General features: G+C 50.0%; 1 protein-coding gene across 1 annotated transcript in view; it reads right to left on the bottom strand.

Annotated features, from left to right (window-relative positions):
- The window catches only part of LOC134929706 (SCO-spondin-like), a 583,357-nt gene that overhangs the window by 481,113 nt on the left and 83,318 nt on the right, over positions 1-18,926 (bottom strand). Inside the window, exons 16-19 of the mRNA XM_063925285.1 lie at positions 9,726-9,928; positions 8,236-8,363; positions 8,047-8,156; positions 7,596-7,745 (exon numbers count right to left, since the gene is read on the bottom strand). Coding sequence (XP_063781355.1) covers positions 7,596-7,745; positions 8,047-8,156; positions 8,236-8,363; positions 9,726-9,928 — 591 coding nt within the window. The remainder of the gene's footprint in view (positions 1-7,595; positions 7,746-8,046; positions 8,157-8,235; positions 8,364-9,725; positions 9,929-18,926) is intronic.

The raw sequence follows: 18,926 nt of genomic DNA on the forward strand, positions 1-18,926 counted from the left end.
GGAGGGAGGATACAGGGGTAAGAGGCAGTAATGCGGTGTAATCATGGAGGGAGGATACAGGGGTAAGAGGCAGTAATGCAGTGTAATCATGGAGGGAGGATACAGGGGTAAGAGGCAGTAATGCGGTGTAATCATGGAGGGAGGATACAGGGGTAAGAGGCAGTAATGCGGTGTAATCATGGAGGGAGGATACAGGGGTAAGAGACAGTAATGCGGTGTAATCATGGAGGGAGGATACAGGGGTAAGAGGCAGTAATGCGGTGTAATCATGGAGGGAGGGATACAGGGGTAAGAGGCAGTAATGCGGTGTAATCATGGAGGGAGGATACAGGGGTAAGAGGCAGTAATGCGGTGTAATCATGGAGGGAGGATACAGGGGTAAGAGGCAGTAATGCGGTGTAATCATGGAGGGAGGATACAGGGGTAAGAGGCAGTAATGCGGTGTAATCATGGAGGGGAGGATACAGGGGTAAGAGGCAGTAATGCGGTGTAATCATGGAGGGAGGATACAGGGGTAAGAGGCAGTAATGCGGTGTAATCATGGAGGGAGGATACAGGGGTAAGAGGCAGTAATGCAGTGTAATCATGGAGGGAGGATACAGGGGTAAGAGGCAGTAATGCGGTGTAATCATGGAGGGAGGATACAGGGGTAAGAGGCAGTAATGCGGTGTAATCATGGAGGGAGGATACAGGGGTAAGAGGCAGTAATGCAGTGTAATCATGGAGGGAGGATACAGGGGTAAGAGGCAGTAATGCGGTGTAATCATGGAGGGAGAATACAGGGGTAAGAGGCAGTAATGCGGTGTAATCATGGAGGGAGGGATACAGAGGTAAGAGGCAGTAATGCGCTGTAATCATGGAGGGAGGATACAGGGGTAAGAGGCAGTAATGCGGTGTAATCATGGAGGGAGGATACAGGGGTAAGAGGCAGTAATGCGGTGTAATCATGGAGGGAGAATACAGGGGTAAGAGGCAGTAATGCGGTGTAATCATGGAGGGAGGGATACAGAGGTAAGAGGCAGTAATGCGCTGTAATCATGGAGGGAGGGATACAGGGGTAAGAGGCAGTAATGCGGTGTAATCATGGAGGGAGGATACAGGGGTAAGAGGCAGTAATGCGGTGTAATCATGGAGGGAGGATACAGGGGTAAGAGGCAGTAATGCGGTGTAATCATGGAGGGAGGATACAGGGGTAAGAGGCAGTAATGCGGTGTAATCATGGAGGGAGGATACAGGGGTAAGAGGCAGTAATGCGGTGTAATCATGGAGGGAGGATACAGGGGTAAGAGGCAGTAATGCGGTGTAATCATGGAGGGAGGATACGGAGGTAAGAGGCAGTAATGCAGTGTAATCATGGAGGGAGGGATACAGGGGTAAGAGGCAGTAATGCGGTGTAATCATGGAGGGAGGATAGAGGGGTAAGAGGCAGTAATGCGGTGTAATCATGGAGGGAGGATACAGGGGTAAGAGGCAGTAATGCGGTGTAATCATGGAGGGGAGGATACAGGGGTAAGAGGCAGTAATGCGGTGTAATCATGGAGGGAGGATACAGGGGTAAGAGGCAGTAATGTGGTGTAATCATAGAGGGAGGATACAGGGGTAAGAGCCGAGGCAGTAATGTGGTGTAATCATGGAGGGAGGATACAGGGGTAAGAGGCAGTAATGCGGTGTAATCATGGAGGGAGGATACAGGGGTAAGAGGCAGTAATGCGGTGTAATCATGGAGGGAGGATACAGGGGTAAGAGGCAGTAATGCGGTGTAATCATGGAGGGAGGATACAGGGGTAAGAGGCAGTAATGCAGTGTAATCATGGAGGGAGGATACAGGGGTAAGAGGCAGTAATGCGGTGTAATCATGGAGGGAGGATACAGAGGTAAGAGGCAGTAATGCGGTGTAATCATGGAGGGAGGATACAGGGGTAAGAGGCAGTAATGCGGTGTAATCATGGAGGGAGGATACAGGGGTAAGAGGCAGTAATGCGGTGTAATCATGACGCCTCTTGTGCAGTCTGCCGTCTACACGTCGTGTATTTAGCCCTGAGACGATATGCTAATGCCGCTGAATTGGTACAGACGGTACACCTCTAATCCGTCACTTGCGTACACCCAGCTTCCAGCGCACATTGGTCGCACCATCCATCTTCTGACCAGCCCTATGTGTGCTCAGAGTGTCCGTCACAACAAAGCCCACTACAACTGTTTATACGCCCCTGAAGCAGTAGCGACATGCCTGCAGTCTGACTCCCCCTCCCCCCCTACATACCTGCCAACTGTGTAACTCTGGGAGAATGGTGGGGAGAAGCAGCAGCTGGGCACTACAGGAGGCGGGGCCGGGCTTCCACGTGTTTACGCCCAGTCTCCATTACGAGAACCTGGCAGCTCTCAAGGAAGGGGTGTGGCTAAATGATACCATATGGACCAGCGATTCCCAGCACTATCCCCCTATCCTGCCCACTTTCCTAGGAAGTGGGAGGAGAACCCACTCTCCTGGGGGTGCAGGGGACTACCCGATAAATTGGGAAAGATAATATATATATGCACCCCCATTACCTCTGCGGCCAAATCCTCGGTAATCCATCAGGACGCAAGCGCAGTACAAATCACATCGTCCAACTGCACGAACATCACCATTACGCCCACATCAAGCATCGCATTGTGAGCGCGGTGCATCCATATTGGCTTCTATTAATTCCGTATGCATGAAGATTTAAGCAAAGGACGTTTCTCCTAATCTGTCCTTTGCGGTGGCGAGACGTCTGGTTTTATGACACATGATGCAGGCACTGCCGGGGGTGCTGGGAGTGTAAAATGTGAAAAGAAGCCCATAGGTTTATATTGGGTAATGCCATCTAAAGATGGCGCTACACACCGAGTCCAGCCTCCGGAATGTATCGCATTTTGGAGCTTGGTGCATATGTGACATGCGGTGAGGACCCCTAGTGGTGAGAAGACATACAGCAGAACAGTAGGTTTGTACAGTAGGGCGAGGACCCCTAGTGGTGAGCAGAACAGTAGGTCTGTACAGTAGGGCGAGGACCCCTAGTGGTGAGAAGACACACAGCAGAACAGTAGGTTTGTACAGTAGGGCGAGGACCCCTAGTGGTGAGAAGACATACAGCAGAACAGTAGGTTTGTACAGCAGGGCGAGGACCCCTAGTGGTGAGAAGACATACAGCAGAACAGTAGGTTTGTACAGCAGGGCGAGGACCCCTAGTGGTGAGAAGACATACAGCAGAACAGTAGGTTTGTACAGCAGGGCGAGGACCCCTAGTGGTGAGCAGAACAGTAGGTTTGCACAGTAGGGCGAGGACCACTAGCGGTGAGAAGACATACAGCAGAACAGTAGGTTTGTACAGTAGGGTGAGGACCCAGGTGGTGAGCAGAACAGTAGGTTTGCACAGTAGGGCGAGGACCACTAGCGGTGAGAAGACATACAGCAGAACAGTAGGTTTGTACAGTAGGAGCGAGGACCACTAGTGGTGAGAAGACATACAGCAGAACAGTAGGTATGTACAGCCGGAGCGAGGACCACTAGTGGTGAGAAGACATACAGCAGAACAGTAGGTTTGTACAGTAGGGCAAGAACCCTAGTGGTGAGAAGACATACAGCAGAACAGTAGGTTTGTACAGTAGGGCGAGGACCCCTAGTGGTGAGCAGAACAGTAGGTCTGTACAGTAGGGCGAGGACCCCTAGTGGTGAGAAGACATACAGCAGAACAGTAGGTTTGTACAGTAGGGCGAGGACCCCTAGTGGTGAGAAGACATACAGCAGAACAGTAGGTTTGAACAGCAGGGCGAGGACCCCTAGTGGTGAGCAGAACAGTAGGTCTGTACAGTAGGGCGAGGACCCCTAGTGGTGAGAAGACATACAGCAGAACAGTAGGTTTGTACAGTAGGGCGAGGACCCCTAGTGGTGAGAAGACATACAGCAGAACAGTAGGTTTGAACAGCAGGGCGAGGACCCCTAGTGGTGAGCAGAACAGTAGGTCTGTACAGTAGGGCGAGGACCCCTAGTGGTGAGAAGACATACAGCAAAACAGTAGGTTTGTACAGCAGGGCGAGGACCCCTAGTGGTGAGAAGACATACAGCAGAACAGTAGGTTTGTACAGCAGGGCGAGGACCACTAGTGGTAAGAAGACATACAGCAGACCAGTAGGTTTGTACAGCAGGGCGAGGACCCCTAGTGGTGAGAAGACATACAGCAGAACAGTAGGTTTGTACAGCAGGGCGAGGACCCCTAGTGGTGAGAAGACATACAGCAGAACAGTAGGTTTGTACAGTAGGGTGAGGACCCCTAGTGGTGAGCAGAACAGTAGGTTTGTACAGTAGGGCGAGGACCACTAGCGGTGAGAAGACATACAGCAGAACAGTAGGTTTGTACAGTAGGAGCGAGGACCACTAGTGGTGAGAAGACATACAGCAGAACAGTAGGTTTGTACAGTAGAGTGAGGACCCCTAGTGGTGAGAACACATACAGCAGAAAGTAGGTTTGTACAATAGGGTGAGGACCCCTAGTGGTGAGAAGACATACAGCAGAACAGTAGGTTTGTACAGTAGGGCGAGGACCCCTAGTGGTGAGCAGAACAGTAGGTCTGTACAGTAGGGCGAGGACCCCTAGTGGTGAGAAGACATACAGCTGAACAGTAGGTTTGTACAGTAGGGCGAGGACCCCTAGTGGTGAGAAGACATACAGCAGAACAGTAGGTTTGTACAGTAGGGCGAGGACCACTAGTGGTGAGAAGACATACAGCAGAACAGTAGGTTTGTACAGTAGGGCGAGGACCCCTAGTGGTGAGAAGACATACAGCAGAACAGTAGGTTTGTACAGTAGGGCGAGGACCCCTAGTGGTGAGAAGACATACAGCAGAACAGTAGGTTTGTACAGTAGGGCGAGGACCCCTAGTGGTGAGAAGACATACAGCAGAACAGTAGGTCTGTACAGTAGGGCAAGGATCCCAGGTGGTGAGAAGACATACAGCAGAACAGTAGGTTTGTACAGTAGGGTGAGGACCCCTAGTGGTGAGAAGACATACAGCAGAACAGTAGGTTTGTACAGTAGGGTGAGGACCCCAAGCGGTGAGAAGACATGCAGCAGAACAGTAGGTCTGTACAGTAGGGCAAGGATCCCAGGTGGTGAGAAGACATACAGCAGAACAGTAGGTTTGTACAGTAGGGCGAGGACCCCTAGTGGTGAGAAGACATACAGCAGAACAGTAGGTTTGTACAGTAGGGTGAGGACCCCTAGCGGTGAGAAGACATACAGCAGAACAGTAGGTTTGTACAGTAGGGTGAGGACCCCAAGCGGTGAGAAGACATACAGCAGAACAGTAGGTTTGTACAGTAGGGTGAGGACCCCTAGCGGTGAGAAGACATACAGCAGAACAGTAGGTTTGTACAGTAGGGCGAGGACCCCTAGTGGTGAGAAGACATACAGCAGAACAGTAGGTTTGAACAGCAGGGCGAGGACCCCTAGTGGTGAGCAGAACAGTAGGTCTGTACAGTAGGGCGAGGACCCCTAGTGGTGAGAAGACATACAGCAAAACAGTAGGTTTGTACAGCAGGGCGAGGACCCCTAGTGGTGAGAAGACATACAGCAGAACAGTAGGTTTGTACAGCAGGGCGAGGACCACTAGTGGTAAGAAGACATACAGCAGGACAGTAGGTTTGTACAGCAGGGCGAGGACCCCTAGTGGTGAGAAGACATACAGCAGAACAGTAGGTTTGTACAGCAGGGCGAGGACCCCTAGTGGTGAGAAGACATACAGCAGAACAGTAGGTTTGTACAGTAGGGTGAGGACCCCTAGTGGTGAGCAGAACAGTAGGTTTGTACAGTAGGGCGAGGACCACTAGCGGTGAGAAGACATACAGCAGAACAGTAGGTTTGTACAGTAGGAGCGAGGACCACTAGTGGTGAGAAGACATACAGCAGAACAGTAGGTTTGTACAGTAGAGTGAGGACCCCTAGTGGTGAGAACACATACAGCAGAAAGTAGGTTTGTACAATAGGGTGAGGACCCCTAGTGGTGAGAAGACATACAGCAGAACAGTAGGTTTGTACAGTAGGGCGAGGACCCCTAGTGGTGAGCAGAACAGTAGGTCTGTACAGTAGGGCGAGGACCCCTAGTGGTGAGAAGACATACAGCAGAACAGTAGGTTTGTACAGTAGGGCGAGGACCACTAGTGGTGAGAAGACATACTGCAGAACAGTAGGTTTGTACAGTAGGAGTGAGGACCACTAGTGGTGAGAAGACATACAGCAGAACAGTAGGTTTGTACAGTAGGGTGAGGACCCCTAGTGGTGAGAAGACATACAGCAGAACAGTAGGTCTGTACAGTAGGGCGAGGATTCCAGGTGGTGAGAAGACATACAGCAGAACAGTAGGTCTGTACAGTAGGGCGAGGACCCCTAGTGGTGAGAAGACATACAGCTGAACAGTAGGTTTGTACAGTAGGGTGAGGACCCCTAGTGGTGAGAAGACATACAGCAGAACAGTAGGTTTGTACAGTAGGGCGAGGACCACTAGTGGTGAGAAGACATACAGCAGAACAGTAGGTTTGTACAGTAGGGCGAGGACCCCTAGTGGTGAGAAGACATACAGCAGAACAGTAGGTTTGTACAGTAGGGCGAGGACCCCTAGTGGTGAGAAGACATACAGCAGAACAGTAGGTTTGTACAGTAGGGCGAGGACCCCTAGTGGTGAGAAGACATACAGCAGAACAGTAGGTCTGTACAGTAGGGCAAGGATCCCAGGTGGTGAGAAGACATACAGCAGAACAGTAGGTTTGTACAGTAGGGTGAGGACCCCTAGTGGTGAGAAGACATACAGCAGAACAGTAGGTTTGTACAGTAGGGTGAGGACCCCAAGCGGTGAGAAGACATGCAGCAGAACAGTAGGTCTGTACAGTAGGGCAAGGATCCCAGGTGGTGAGAAGACATACAGCAGAACAGTAGGTTTGTACAGTAGGGCGAGGACCCCTAGTGGTGAGAAGACATACAGCAGAACAGTAGGTTTGTACAGTAGGGTGAGGACCCCTAGTGGTGAGAAGACATACAGCAGAACAGTAGGTTTGTACAGTAGGGTGAGGACCCCTAGCGGTGAGAAGACATACAGCAGAACAGTAGGTTTGTACAGTAGGGTGAGGACCCCAAGCGGTGAGAAGACATACAGCAGAACAGTAGGTTTGTACAGTAGGGTGAGGACCCCTAGCGGTGAGAAGACATACAGCAGAACAGTAGGTTTGTACAGTAGGGCGAGGATCCCAGGTGGTGAGAAGACATACAGCAGAACAGTAGGTTTGTACAGTAGGGTGAGGACCCCTAGTGGTGAGAAGACATACAGCAGAACAGTACGTTTGTACAGTAGGGTGAGGACCCCTAGCGGTGAGAAGACATACAGCAGAACAGTAGGGTTGTACAGTAGAGTGAGGAACCCTAGTGGTGAGAAGACATACAGCAGAACAGTAGGTCTGTACAGTAGAGTGAGGAACCCTAGTGGTGAGAAGGCATACAGCAGAACAGTAGGTTTGTACATAAGCAGCTGCACATTTCCTATCATATAAATGCTCTGTGCCCGACCATACGGTGACCACTTACCATGCAGGACCTTCTCCTCTGGACAGAAACATCCTTCCACGCAGGACAGAGAGGCGCAGTGCTGATATGGACCCAGCCCCATGGTCTTGCAGGTGTGAGGGCAGGGGGGTCCACACGCCTCATACACCAGCCCGTTGTCGCACTGCATGGCTGTACAGGAGAACACAACAGGAAGCCATTAGGCCATTGTTAGGGGTACATATACTGTAGGCCCTAACACGCACATTTACTAACATTTATAAATTGCTATAAAAAAAATTGTCTGTTAGTAAATATGTGTTTTATCCCCTGAAATGCAATTGACCTTTGCTAAACGTGCCCCATCCCCTAGGGGTACAGTAAGAGGGCTCTTACTCAGGGACTAGAGGGAAACACTGGGAGGGGGGAGTGATGGCTTGAGCAGGTTATATTAATGTTATGGGGAGGCTGATTACTAGGAAGCGGTACGCACGGCACAAGTCCTGGGACCTCCAGCGGATATACACTCCGCGCTGGTTACACTCCTCCACGTACGTGGCGATGGCGGTGCACAGACATTCGCAGTCTCCGCCAGAGTCACACCTGAGATACAGCAATGAGATAAGGTTACACGCAGTCCAGGAACAGAGGACTATATACAGCATCTAGTGTCACCACTTACCCGCAGGCGTCATACACACACCAGTCGTAGTACTGCTGGCAGGGCACCTCCTGGTGGCACGGAGCAAATAGCGGCTGCATGAGAATCCCACAGGTCGTCCTCGCCCAGATGACTCGGTGGCTGTTCTCCTGAGGGGGGCAGGACATTCCTAATTACACCCCGCTACCTCTATGTTCAGACCACACACTCGCTCTGCAATATACAGTGAGCTGCCATGTGGGGCACAGTCACTTCTCTTACCCACACTAGGGGTATATCAGTCGTCCTGTATAACATGACCTAGCATTGTGTCCTGTCAGCTTATCCGTGACTGGATGCTACAAAGAAAAGGGCCGGGTGGGTGAGGGTGGCAGGTAGGGAAAGGTGGTGGGTAAGCCTGGTGGGTGGCTGTAAGGGCGTAATGATTAAAGTTGGAAGCTGAGTGGAAATGGCATGTGGGTGAAAGTGGTGGGTGGTCAAAAAGGGTCAAGTTGGTCATGGTGGCAGATTGGTGAATAAGCTAGGTGGGTGGTGTGAACAGGTGCATGAAGGTGGATGATGGGTGAAAGGGGCAGTTCGATGAAGTTGGCAGGATTATAAAAGGTGGTGGGTGAGTGAAGATAGCAGGTGGGAGAAAGTGGTGGGTGGGTGAAGATGTCAGGTGGGAGAAGGTGGTTGGTGAGTGAAGATGGCAGGTGGGAGAAGGTGGAGGGTGGGTGGAGATGGCAGGTGGGAGAAGGTGGTGGGTGGGTGAAGATGGCAGATGGGAGAAGGTGGTGGGTGGGTGAAGATGGCAGTGGGAGAAGGTGGTGGGTGGGTAAAGATGGCAGGTGGGAGAAGGTGGTGGGTGGGTAAAGATGGCAGGTGGGAGAAGGTGGTGGGTGGGTAAAGATGGCAGGTGGGAGAAGGTGGTGGGTGGGTAAAGATGGCAGGTGGGAGAAGGTGGTGGGTGGGTAAAGATGGCAGGTGGGAGAAGGGGATGGGTGGGTGAAGATGGCAGGTTGGAGAAGGTGGTGAGTGGGTGAAGATGGCAGGAGGGAGAAGGTGGTGGGTGGGTGAAGATGGCAGGTGAAAGAAGGTGGTGGGTGGGTGGGTGAAGATGGCAGGTGGGAGAAGGTAATGGGTGGGTGGGTGAAGATGGCAGGTGGGATAAGGTGGTGGGTGAGTGAAGATGGCAGGTGGGAGAAGGTGGTGGGTGGGTGAAGATGGCGGGTGGGAGAAGGTGGTGGGTGGGTGAAGATGGCAGGTGGGAGAAGGGGATGGCAGGTTGGAGAAGGTGGTGAGTGGGTGAAGATGGCAGGTGGGTGAAGATGGCAGGTGGGAGAAGGTGGTGGGTGAGTGAAGATGGCATTTTCCCCTTACATTGATGGACCCAGGAACCAGCCACATACTGTATACGATATACATATATTTTATTACTCATAGAATCCCACAGACCTGGTCCCATATAACACTACTGACCAGCAGGCGGAGGAGGGAGATGCTATAATGGGTCAGGACTGCGCTCATACCGTGCACGGGTGCTGGAAGTCATCGCCATGGACCTCCGGGCACAGGAGGCTCATTCTCCAGCTGTTTCCAAACAGGTCAGCGGTGGGCTCGATAATCCCCTGACGGCTTGCGAAGTCATTCTCTGTGTCCCCATCAAAGTTCCCGCACAGACCACTGACGCGGCCCCGGAATGACGGCTCCAGCTTCACATAGACGCGGGTTCCTAGAGGGAGCGGCAGTGAGAACGTCACACATTATGGGGCGGACAATCAGGCCTATTACATACTGTACATATATTATATAATATACAGCTCCTATAGGGTAACGTCAGTGTATTTCTTCAGCCATCCTTAGTGTGTGATATAACATTCCCTATAATATCTCCTACACCGGGGTCAGCGATCTCACCCTATATATAACAGCCATGTGTATGTCCAGGCATGTTACTATTATTACTAGTTATTCAGCCTTACAGAGAACATTAGGGCTGTGTACGCCTTTACATATAGATAAGCTTTATACATATACTATGGGGTATATTTACTAAGCTCCCGATTTTGACCGAGATGCCGTTTTTTCTTCAAAGTGTCATGTCGGGAATTTACTAAGCAAAAATCTCGGCAGTGATGAGGGCATTCGTAATATTTTGGAAGTCCTAGAAAAAAATCACGAATGAATACACCATCGGTCAAATACGCCTGCAATTTGGTAGAAATCGGAAATTTACTAAAAAGTGCAAATCACAAACACTGCCGACAATGGGGGTCATTCAGAGTTGTTCGCTCGGTAAAAATCTTCGCATCGCAGCGATTTTCCGCTTAATGCGCATGCGCAATGTCCGCACTGCGACTGCGCCAAGTAAATTTGCTATGTAGTTAGGATTTTTACTCACGGCTTTTTCATCGTTCTGGCGATCGTAATGTGATTGACAGGAAATGGGTGTTACTGGGCGGAAACAGGCCGTTTTATGGGCGTGTGGGAAAAAACGCTACCGTTTCCGGAAAAAACGCAGGAGTGGCCGGAGAAACGGGGGAGTGTCTGGGCGAACGCTGGGTGTGTTTGTGACGTCAAACCAGGAACGACAAGCACTGAACTGATCGCAGATGCCGAGTAAGTCTGAAGCTACTCAGAAACTGCTACGAGGTGTGTAATCGCAATATTGCGAATACATCGTTCGCAATTTTAAGATGCTAAGATTCACTCCCAGTAGGCGGCGGCTTAGCATGAGCAAATCTGCTAAAATCCGCTTGCGAGCGAACAACTCGGAATGACCCCCATTAGCCAAACACTGCCGTGCAGAAATACAATTCGTGAAAAAGTGCTAAAAAAAAAACAGACCTGCTTTTTTATCCCGTGTTTGGATAGGCATGCACGGATCCATGAGATCCGTGCATGTTTATCAGTGGGAAGGGGATGGGAAAGTGTTATTTTTATGTAAAAAAAAATGCGTGGGGTCCCCCCTCCTAAGCAAAACTAGCCTCGGGCTCTTTGAGCCGGTCCTGGTTGCAAAAATATGTGGAGGAAAATGATAGGGGTTCCCCCATATTTAAACAACCAGCACCGGGCTCTGCGCCTGGTCCTGGTTCCAAAAATACGGGGGACAAAAAGCGTAGGGGTCCCCCGTATTTCTGAAACCAGCACCGGGCTCCACTAGCCAGATACATAATGCCACAGCGGGGGGACACTTTTATATAGGTCCCGGCGGCCCTGGCATTACATAACCAACTAGTCACCCCTGGCCGGGGTACCCTGGAGGAGTGGGGACCCCTTCAATCAAGGGGTCCCCCCCCTCCAGCCACCCAAGGACCAGGGGTGAAGCCCGAGGCTGTCCCCCCCATCCAAGGGCTGCGGATGGGAGGCTGATGGCCGTTTTGGAAAAAAATGAATATTGTTTTTAGTAGCAGTACTACAAGTTCCAGCAAGCCTCCCCCGCAAGCTGGTACTTGGAGAACCACAAGTACCAGCATGCGGAGGAAAACCGGGCCCGCTGGTACCTGTAGTACTACTACTAAAAAAATACCCCAATAAAAACATAAGACACACACCTTGATAGTAAAACTTTAATGCATACATCCACACCTCCATATACACATACTTACCTATGTTCACACGAGGGTCGGTCCTCTTCTCCATGTAGAATCCAAGGTGTACCTGTGGAAAAAATTATACTCACATACTCCAGTGTAGAAGCCTCTTCTTCTTGTAATCCATTTGTAATCCAGGTACTTGTCAAAATAAAAAAACGGACACCCGACCTCGCACTGAAAGGGGCCCCATGTTTTCACATGGGACCCCTTTCCCCGAATGCCAGAAACCCCCTCTGACTGATGTCTAAGTGGGTTTCTTCAGCCAATCAGGGAGCGCCACGTTGTGGCACCCTCCTGATCGGCTGTGTGCTCCTGTACTGTCTGACAGGCAGCACACGGCAGTGTTACAATGTAGCGCCTATGCGCTCCATTGTAACCAATGGTGGGAACTTTGTGGTCAGCGGTGAGGTTACTTTCGGTCAACCGCTGACCACAAAGTTCCCACCATTGGTTACAATGGAGCGCATAGGCGCTACATTGTATCACTGCCGTGTGCTGCCTGTCATACACTACAGGAGAACACAGCCAATCAGGAGGGTGCCACAATGTGGCGCTCCCTGATTGGCTGATGGAACCCTCTTAGACATAAGTCAAAGGGGGTTTCTGGCATTCGGGGAAAGGGGTCCCATGTGAAAACATGGGGCCCCTTTCAGTGCGAGGTCGGGTGTCCGTTTTTTTATTTTTACAAGTACGTGGATTACAAATGGATTACCCGAGGAGCCCTCTACACTGGATTATGTGAGTATAATTTTTTCAACAGGTACACCATGGATTCTACTGGAGAAGAGGACCGACCCTCGTGTAAACATAAGGTAAGTATGTGTATATGGAGGTGTGGATGTATGCATTAAAGTTATACTTTCAAGGTGTGTGTGTGATGTCTTTATTGGGGTATTTTTTTAGTAGTAGTACTACTACTACTACTACAGGTACCAGCGGGCCCGGTTTTCCTCCGCATGCTGGTACTTGTGGTTCTCCAAGTACCAGCTTGCGGGGGAGGCTTGCTGGAACTTGTAGTACTGCTACTAAAAACAATATTAATTTTTTTACAAAACGGCTATCAGCCTCCCATCCGCAGCCCTTGGATGGGGGGGGGGGACAGCCTCGGGCTTCACCCCTGGTCCTTGGGTGGCTGGAGGGGGGGGGGGGGACTCCTTGATTGAAGGGGTCCCCACTCCTCCAGGGTACCCCGGCCAGGGGTGACTAGTTGGTTATGTAATGCCAGGGCCGCCGGGACCTATATAAAAGTGTCCCCCGGCTGTGGCATTATGTATCTGGCTAGTGGAGCCCGGTACTGGTTTCAGAAATACGGGGGACCCCTACGCTTTTTGTCCCCCGTATTTTTGGAACCAGGACCAGGCGCAAAGCCCGGTGCTGGTTGTTTAAATATGGGGGAACCTCTATCATTTTTCCCCCCCATATTTTTGCAACCAGGACCGGCTCAAAGAGCCCGAGGCTGGTTTTGCTTAGGAGGGGGGAACCCACGCAATTTTTTTTTTATTTTAACACTGATTTTTTTTTTTTTTACAAGGTGCACAATGAAGCCCAGCACGGATCCGGCCGAGATTCATTGTATTAAAGTCGGCAGTGTTTTACAAGTCACTCACGTAAAACACTGCCAAAAAAAACGAATGACATCGACATCGGTAAAACCGAAAATGCAGAATATGGCAGCTTAGTAAATTAGTCGTACTAAATTCAAAAAGTTGCAACTCTACACTTTCGATGTCATTCGTGATTGAACTTTGACCTCAAACGGGAAACGTTCTTAGTAAATATACCCTATCTGTTCCACCTGTTCCCCGCACGGAGTGTCTGATTGTCGCGGCTGTACATATAAATGAGTAATAATCAGGTAAATGTATAGAGATGTAAATGTGAGACGTCTTAATGTAAGTAAACATGAATCCCTGGTTCTTGGCGTTACCCGAGGAGCGCCCGCAGCAGACACGGTAAGAAGTGACATGACCATTATTGTAGTTTATTACATTCTACACAATGAGGTGTAATCCAAATTCTGATCCGATTGTCCGTTTGGGCGTTATCATTCCCGCAACACAAGCCACGCATCGGTAATGACGTCATTATGTCGCCCCCTGTCATCCCCTTAGGGGAGGTTTATTATAATTCTAATTACATTCCTATTTCCCACCTGAAGAATACCTACAGTATGTTCACCTTCACCTTATAGATTGTAAGCTCACAAGAGCAGGGCCCTCTTTCCTCACGTGCCTTCTCTTACACTATCTTATACTCCATACTCCCTCTGATGCCCCTGACCCCGGGATTTCTATACCTATCCTATATTGTCCTGTACTGTAAGTGATGTTTTCTTGTTTGCTCATGTGATTATGTACTGTGTAATGGGCGCTGCGAATCCCCTGTGACGCAATATAAAGGATAATAAGATTTTACTCACCGGTAAATCTATTTCTCGTAGTCCGTAGTGGATGCTGGGAACTCCGTAAGGACCATGGGGAATAGCGGCTCCGCAGGAGACTGGGCACAACTAAAGAAAGCTTTAGGACTACCTGGTGTGCACTGGCTCCTCCCTCTATGACCCTCCTCCAGACCTCAGTTAGGATACTGTGCCCGGAAGAGCTGACACAATAAGGAAAGGATTTTGAATCCCGGGTAAGACTCATACCAGCCACACCAATCACACCGTATAACTTGTGATACTATACCCAGTTAACAGTATGAAATATATAACTGAGCCTCTCAACAGATGGCTCAAGAATAACCCTTTAGTTAAACAATAACTATATACAAGTATTGCAGACAATCCGCACTTGGGACGGGCGCCCAGCATCCACTACGGTCTACGAGAAATAGATTTACCGGTGAGTAAAATCTTATTTTCTCTGACGTCCTAGTGGATGCTGGAAACTCCGTAAGGACCATGGGGATTATACCAAAGCTCCCAAACGGGCGGGAGAGTGCGGATGACTCTGCAGCACCGAATGAGCGAACTCTAGGTCCTCCTCAGCCAGGGTATCAAACTTGTAGAATTTAGCAAATGTGTTTGACCCCGACCAAGTAGCTGCTCGGCAAAGTTGTAAAGCCGAGACCCCTCGGGCAGCCGCCCAAGAAGAGCCCACCTTCCTCGTGGAATGGGCTTTTACAGATTTTGGATGCGGCAGTCCAGCCGCAGAATGTGCAAGTTGAATCGTGCTACAGATCCAGCGAGCAATAGAATGCTTTGAAGCAGGCGCACCCAACTTGTTGGGCGCATGCAGGATAAATAGCGAGTCAGTCTTTCTGATTCCAGCTGTCCTGGAAACATAGATTTTTAGGGCCCGGACTACGTCCAGCAACTTGGAGTCCTCCAAGTCACGAGTAGCCGCAGGCACCACAATAGGCTGGTTCAAATGAAACGCTGAAACAACCTTTGGGAGAAATTGGGGACGAGTCCTCAATTCCACCCTATCCATATGGAAAATCAGATAAGGGCTTTTACAAGACAAAGCCGCCAATTCTGACACACGCCTGGCCGAAGCCAAGGCCAACAGCATGACCACTTTCCACGTGAGATATTTTAGTTCCACGGTTTTAAGTGGTTCAAACCAATGCGACTTTAGGAAATCCAACACCACGTTGAGATCCCAAGGTGCCACTGGGGGCACAAAAGGGGGCTGAATATGCAGCACTCCCTTAACAAATGTCTGAACTTCAGGTAGTGAAGCCAGTTCTTTTTGGAAGAAAATCGATAGAGCCGAAATCTGGACCTTAATGGAACCCAATTTTAGGCCCATAGTCACCCCTGACTGTAGGAAGTGCAGAAATCGATCTAGCTGAAATTCCTCCGTTGGGGCCTTCCTGGCCTCACACCACGCAACATATTTCCGCCATATGCGGTGATAATGGTTTGCGGTCACTTCTTTCCTAGCTTTAATTAGCGTAGGGATAACTTCCTCCGGAATGCCCTTTTCCTTCAGGATCCGGCGTTACACCGCCATGCCGTCAAACGCAGCCGCGGTAAGTCTTGGAACAGACAGGGCCCCTGCTGCAGCAGGTCCTGTCTGAGCGGCAGAGGCCATGGGTCCTCTGAGATCATTTCTTGAAGTTCTGGGTACCAAGCTCTTCTTGGCCAATCCGGAACAATGAGTATAGTTCTTACTCCTCTCCTTATTATTCTCAGTACCTTGGGTATGAGAGGCAGAGGAGGGAACACATACACTGACTGGTACACCCACTGTGTTACCAGAGCGTCCACAGCTATCGCCTGAGGGTCCCTTGACCTGGCGCAATATCTTTTTAGCTTTTTGTTGAGGCGGGAAGCCATCATGTCCACCTGTGGCCTTTCCCACCGGTGTACAACCATTTGGAAGACTTCTGGATGAAGTCCCCACTCTCCCGGGTGGAGGTCGTGTCTGCTGAGAAAGTCTGCTTCCCAGTTGTCCACTCCGGGAATGAACACTGCTGACAGTGCTAACACATGATTTTCTGCCCATCGGAGAATCCTTGTGGCTTCTGCCATCGCCATCCTGCTTCTTGTGCCGCCCTGACGGTTTATATGGGCGACCGCCGTGATGTTGTCTGACTGGATCAGCACCGGCTGGTGTTGAAGCAGGGGTCTTGCCTGACTTAGGGCATTGTAAATGGCCCTTAGTTCCAGAATATTTATGTGTAGGGAAGTCTCCTGACTTGTCCATAGTCCTTGGAAGTTTCTTCCCTGTGACTGCCCCCCAACCTCGAAGGCTGGCATCCGTGGTCACCAGGATCCAGTCCTGTATGCCGAATCTGCGGCCCTCTAGAAGATGAGCACTCTGCAGCCACCACAACAGCGACACCCTGGTCCTTGGAGACAGGGTTATCAGCCGATGCATCTGAAGATGCGATCCGGACCACTTGTCCAACAGATCCCACTGAAAGATCCTTGCATGGAACCTTCCGAATGGAATTGCTTCGTAAGAAGCCATCATCTTTCCCAGGACTCGCGTGCAGTGGTGCACCGACACCTGTTTTGGTTTTAGGAGGTCTCTGACTAGAGATAACAACTCCTTGGCCTTCTCCTTCGGGAGAAACACTTTTTTCTGTTCTGTGTCCAGAACCATCCCCAGGAACAGTAGACGCGTTGTAGGAACCAGCTGCGACTTTGGAATATTCAGGATCCAGCCGTGCTGTTGTAGCACTTCCCGAGCTAGTGCTACACCGATCAACAACTGTTCCCTGGACCTCGCCTTTATAAGGAGATCGTCCAAGTACGGGATAATTAAAACTCCCTTTCTCCGAAGGAGTATCATCATTTCGACCATTACCTTGGTAAATACCCGCGGTGCCGTGGACAGACCAAACGGCAACGTCTGGAATTGGTAATGACAGTCCTGTACCACAAATCTGAGGTACTCCTGGTGAGGAGGGTAAATGGGGACATGTAGGTAAGCATCCTTGATGTCCAGTAATACCATGTAATCCCCCTCATCCAGGCTTGCAATCACCGCCCTGAGCGATTCCATCTTGAACTTGAACCTTCTTATATAAGTGTTCAAGGTTTTTAAATTTAAAATGGGTCTCACCGAACCGTCCGGTTTCGGTACCACAAACATTGTGGAATAGTAACCTCGTCCTTGTTGAAGGAGGGGTACCTTGATTATCACGTGCTGAGAATGCAGCTTGTGAATCGCCTCCAGCACTGCCTCCCGGTCCGGGGGAGCTGTCGGCAAGGCAGATTTGAGGAAACGGCGAGGGGGAGACGTCTCGAATTCCAGCTTGTACCCCTGAGATACTACTTGTAGAATCCAGGGATCCACCCGTGAGCGAGCCCACTGGTCGCTGAAGTTCTTGAGACGGGCCCACACCGTACCTGGCTCCGCCTGTGGAGCCCCAGCGTCATGCGGTGGACTTAGAGGAAGCGGGGGAGGACTTTTGCTCCTGGGAACTGGCTGTATGCTGCAGCTTTTTCCCTCTACCTCTGCCTCTGGGCAGAAAGGACGCGCCTCTAACCCGCTTGCCTTTCTGGGGCCGAAAGGACCGTACCTGATAATACGGTGCTTTCTTTGGCTGTGAGGGAACATGGGGTAAAAATGCTGACTTCCCAGCTGTCGCTGTGGAAACGAGGTCCGAGAGACCATCCCCAAATAACTCCTCACCCTTGTAAGGCAAAACTTCCATGTGCCTTTTAGAATCTGCATCTCCTGTCCACTGCCGAGTCCACAATCCTCTCCTGGCAGAAATGGACATTGCGTTTATTTTAGATGCCAGCCGGCAAATATCCCTCTGTGCATCTCTCATGTACAAGACAGCGTCTTTAATATGCTCTACGGTTAGCAATATAGTCAGAGCCGGCCATAGGCATAGGCAAACTAGGCAATTGCCTAGGGCATTTGATATGCCTAGGGGCATCAGCAGCTTCTGCTGATTAAAATGATATGCGGCATGCCTATATTCTGTATGTAGCATTTCATATGCAGATACAGCCACAGTCTCACACAGTATATAGGCATGCTGCATATCAATTTAATCAGCAGAAGCTGCTTGTGCATCCTAGCCAATAGCAATGCAAATAAGATGCATTTTCATAAAAAAGGTGCCCAACGTTAGCATTGATGCAAGATTTATGAGGACACATCTGTATCCAAGCAGAGGCAGAGGTCACAGTGTTAGTGGGTTGGTTGTGCAGTAGTGTTCAGAATATGTGTAAGGAGCATTATGTGTGTCATGTAAAAATGCATTAATAATGTGCAACATGTGTAAAGGGGCACTATGTGTGTCACTATGTATAAGGGCATTAATAATGTGCGGCATATGTGTAACAGGGTACTACTGTATGTGTGTCATTATGTGTATATTGGCACTAATAATGTGCAGCAAATGTGTAGGGGGCACTATGTGTGTCATGATGTGTATAAGGGCATTAATAATGTGCGGCATATGTGTAAGGGACATTATGTGTAAAAGGGCATTAAAAAAGGTTGTCATAATGTGTAAGGTGCATTATGTTTATAAGGACATTAATGTGTCTCATATGTGTAAGGGGCATTACTGTGTGTAATTGTGTATAAATGCATTACTAATGTGTGGCATTATGTGTATAAGGTGCTCTAATATGTGGTGTTGCGTATAGAAAGGGCACTACTGTGTCATCTAATGTGAATAAAGAGCAATAGGGTGTGGTGTAATGTGAATAATGAG

Source organism: Pseudophryne corroboree, chromosome 5 (assembly GCF_028390025.1).
Source record: "Pseudophryne corroboree isolate aPseCor3 chromosome 5, aPseCor3.hap2, whole genome shotgun sequence".
NCBI classification, from domain to species: Eukaryota; Metazoa; Chordata; class Amphibia; order Anura; family Myobatrachidae; genus Pseudophryne; species Pseudophryne corroboree.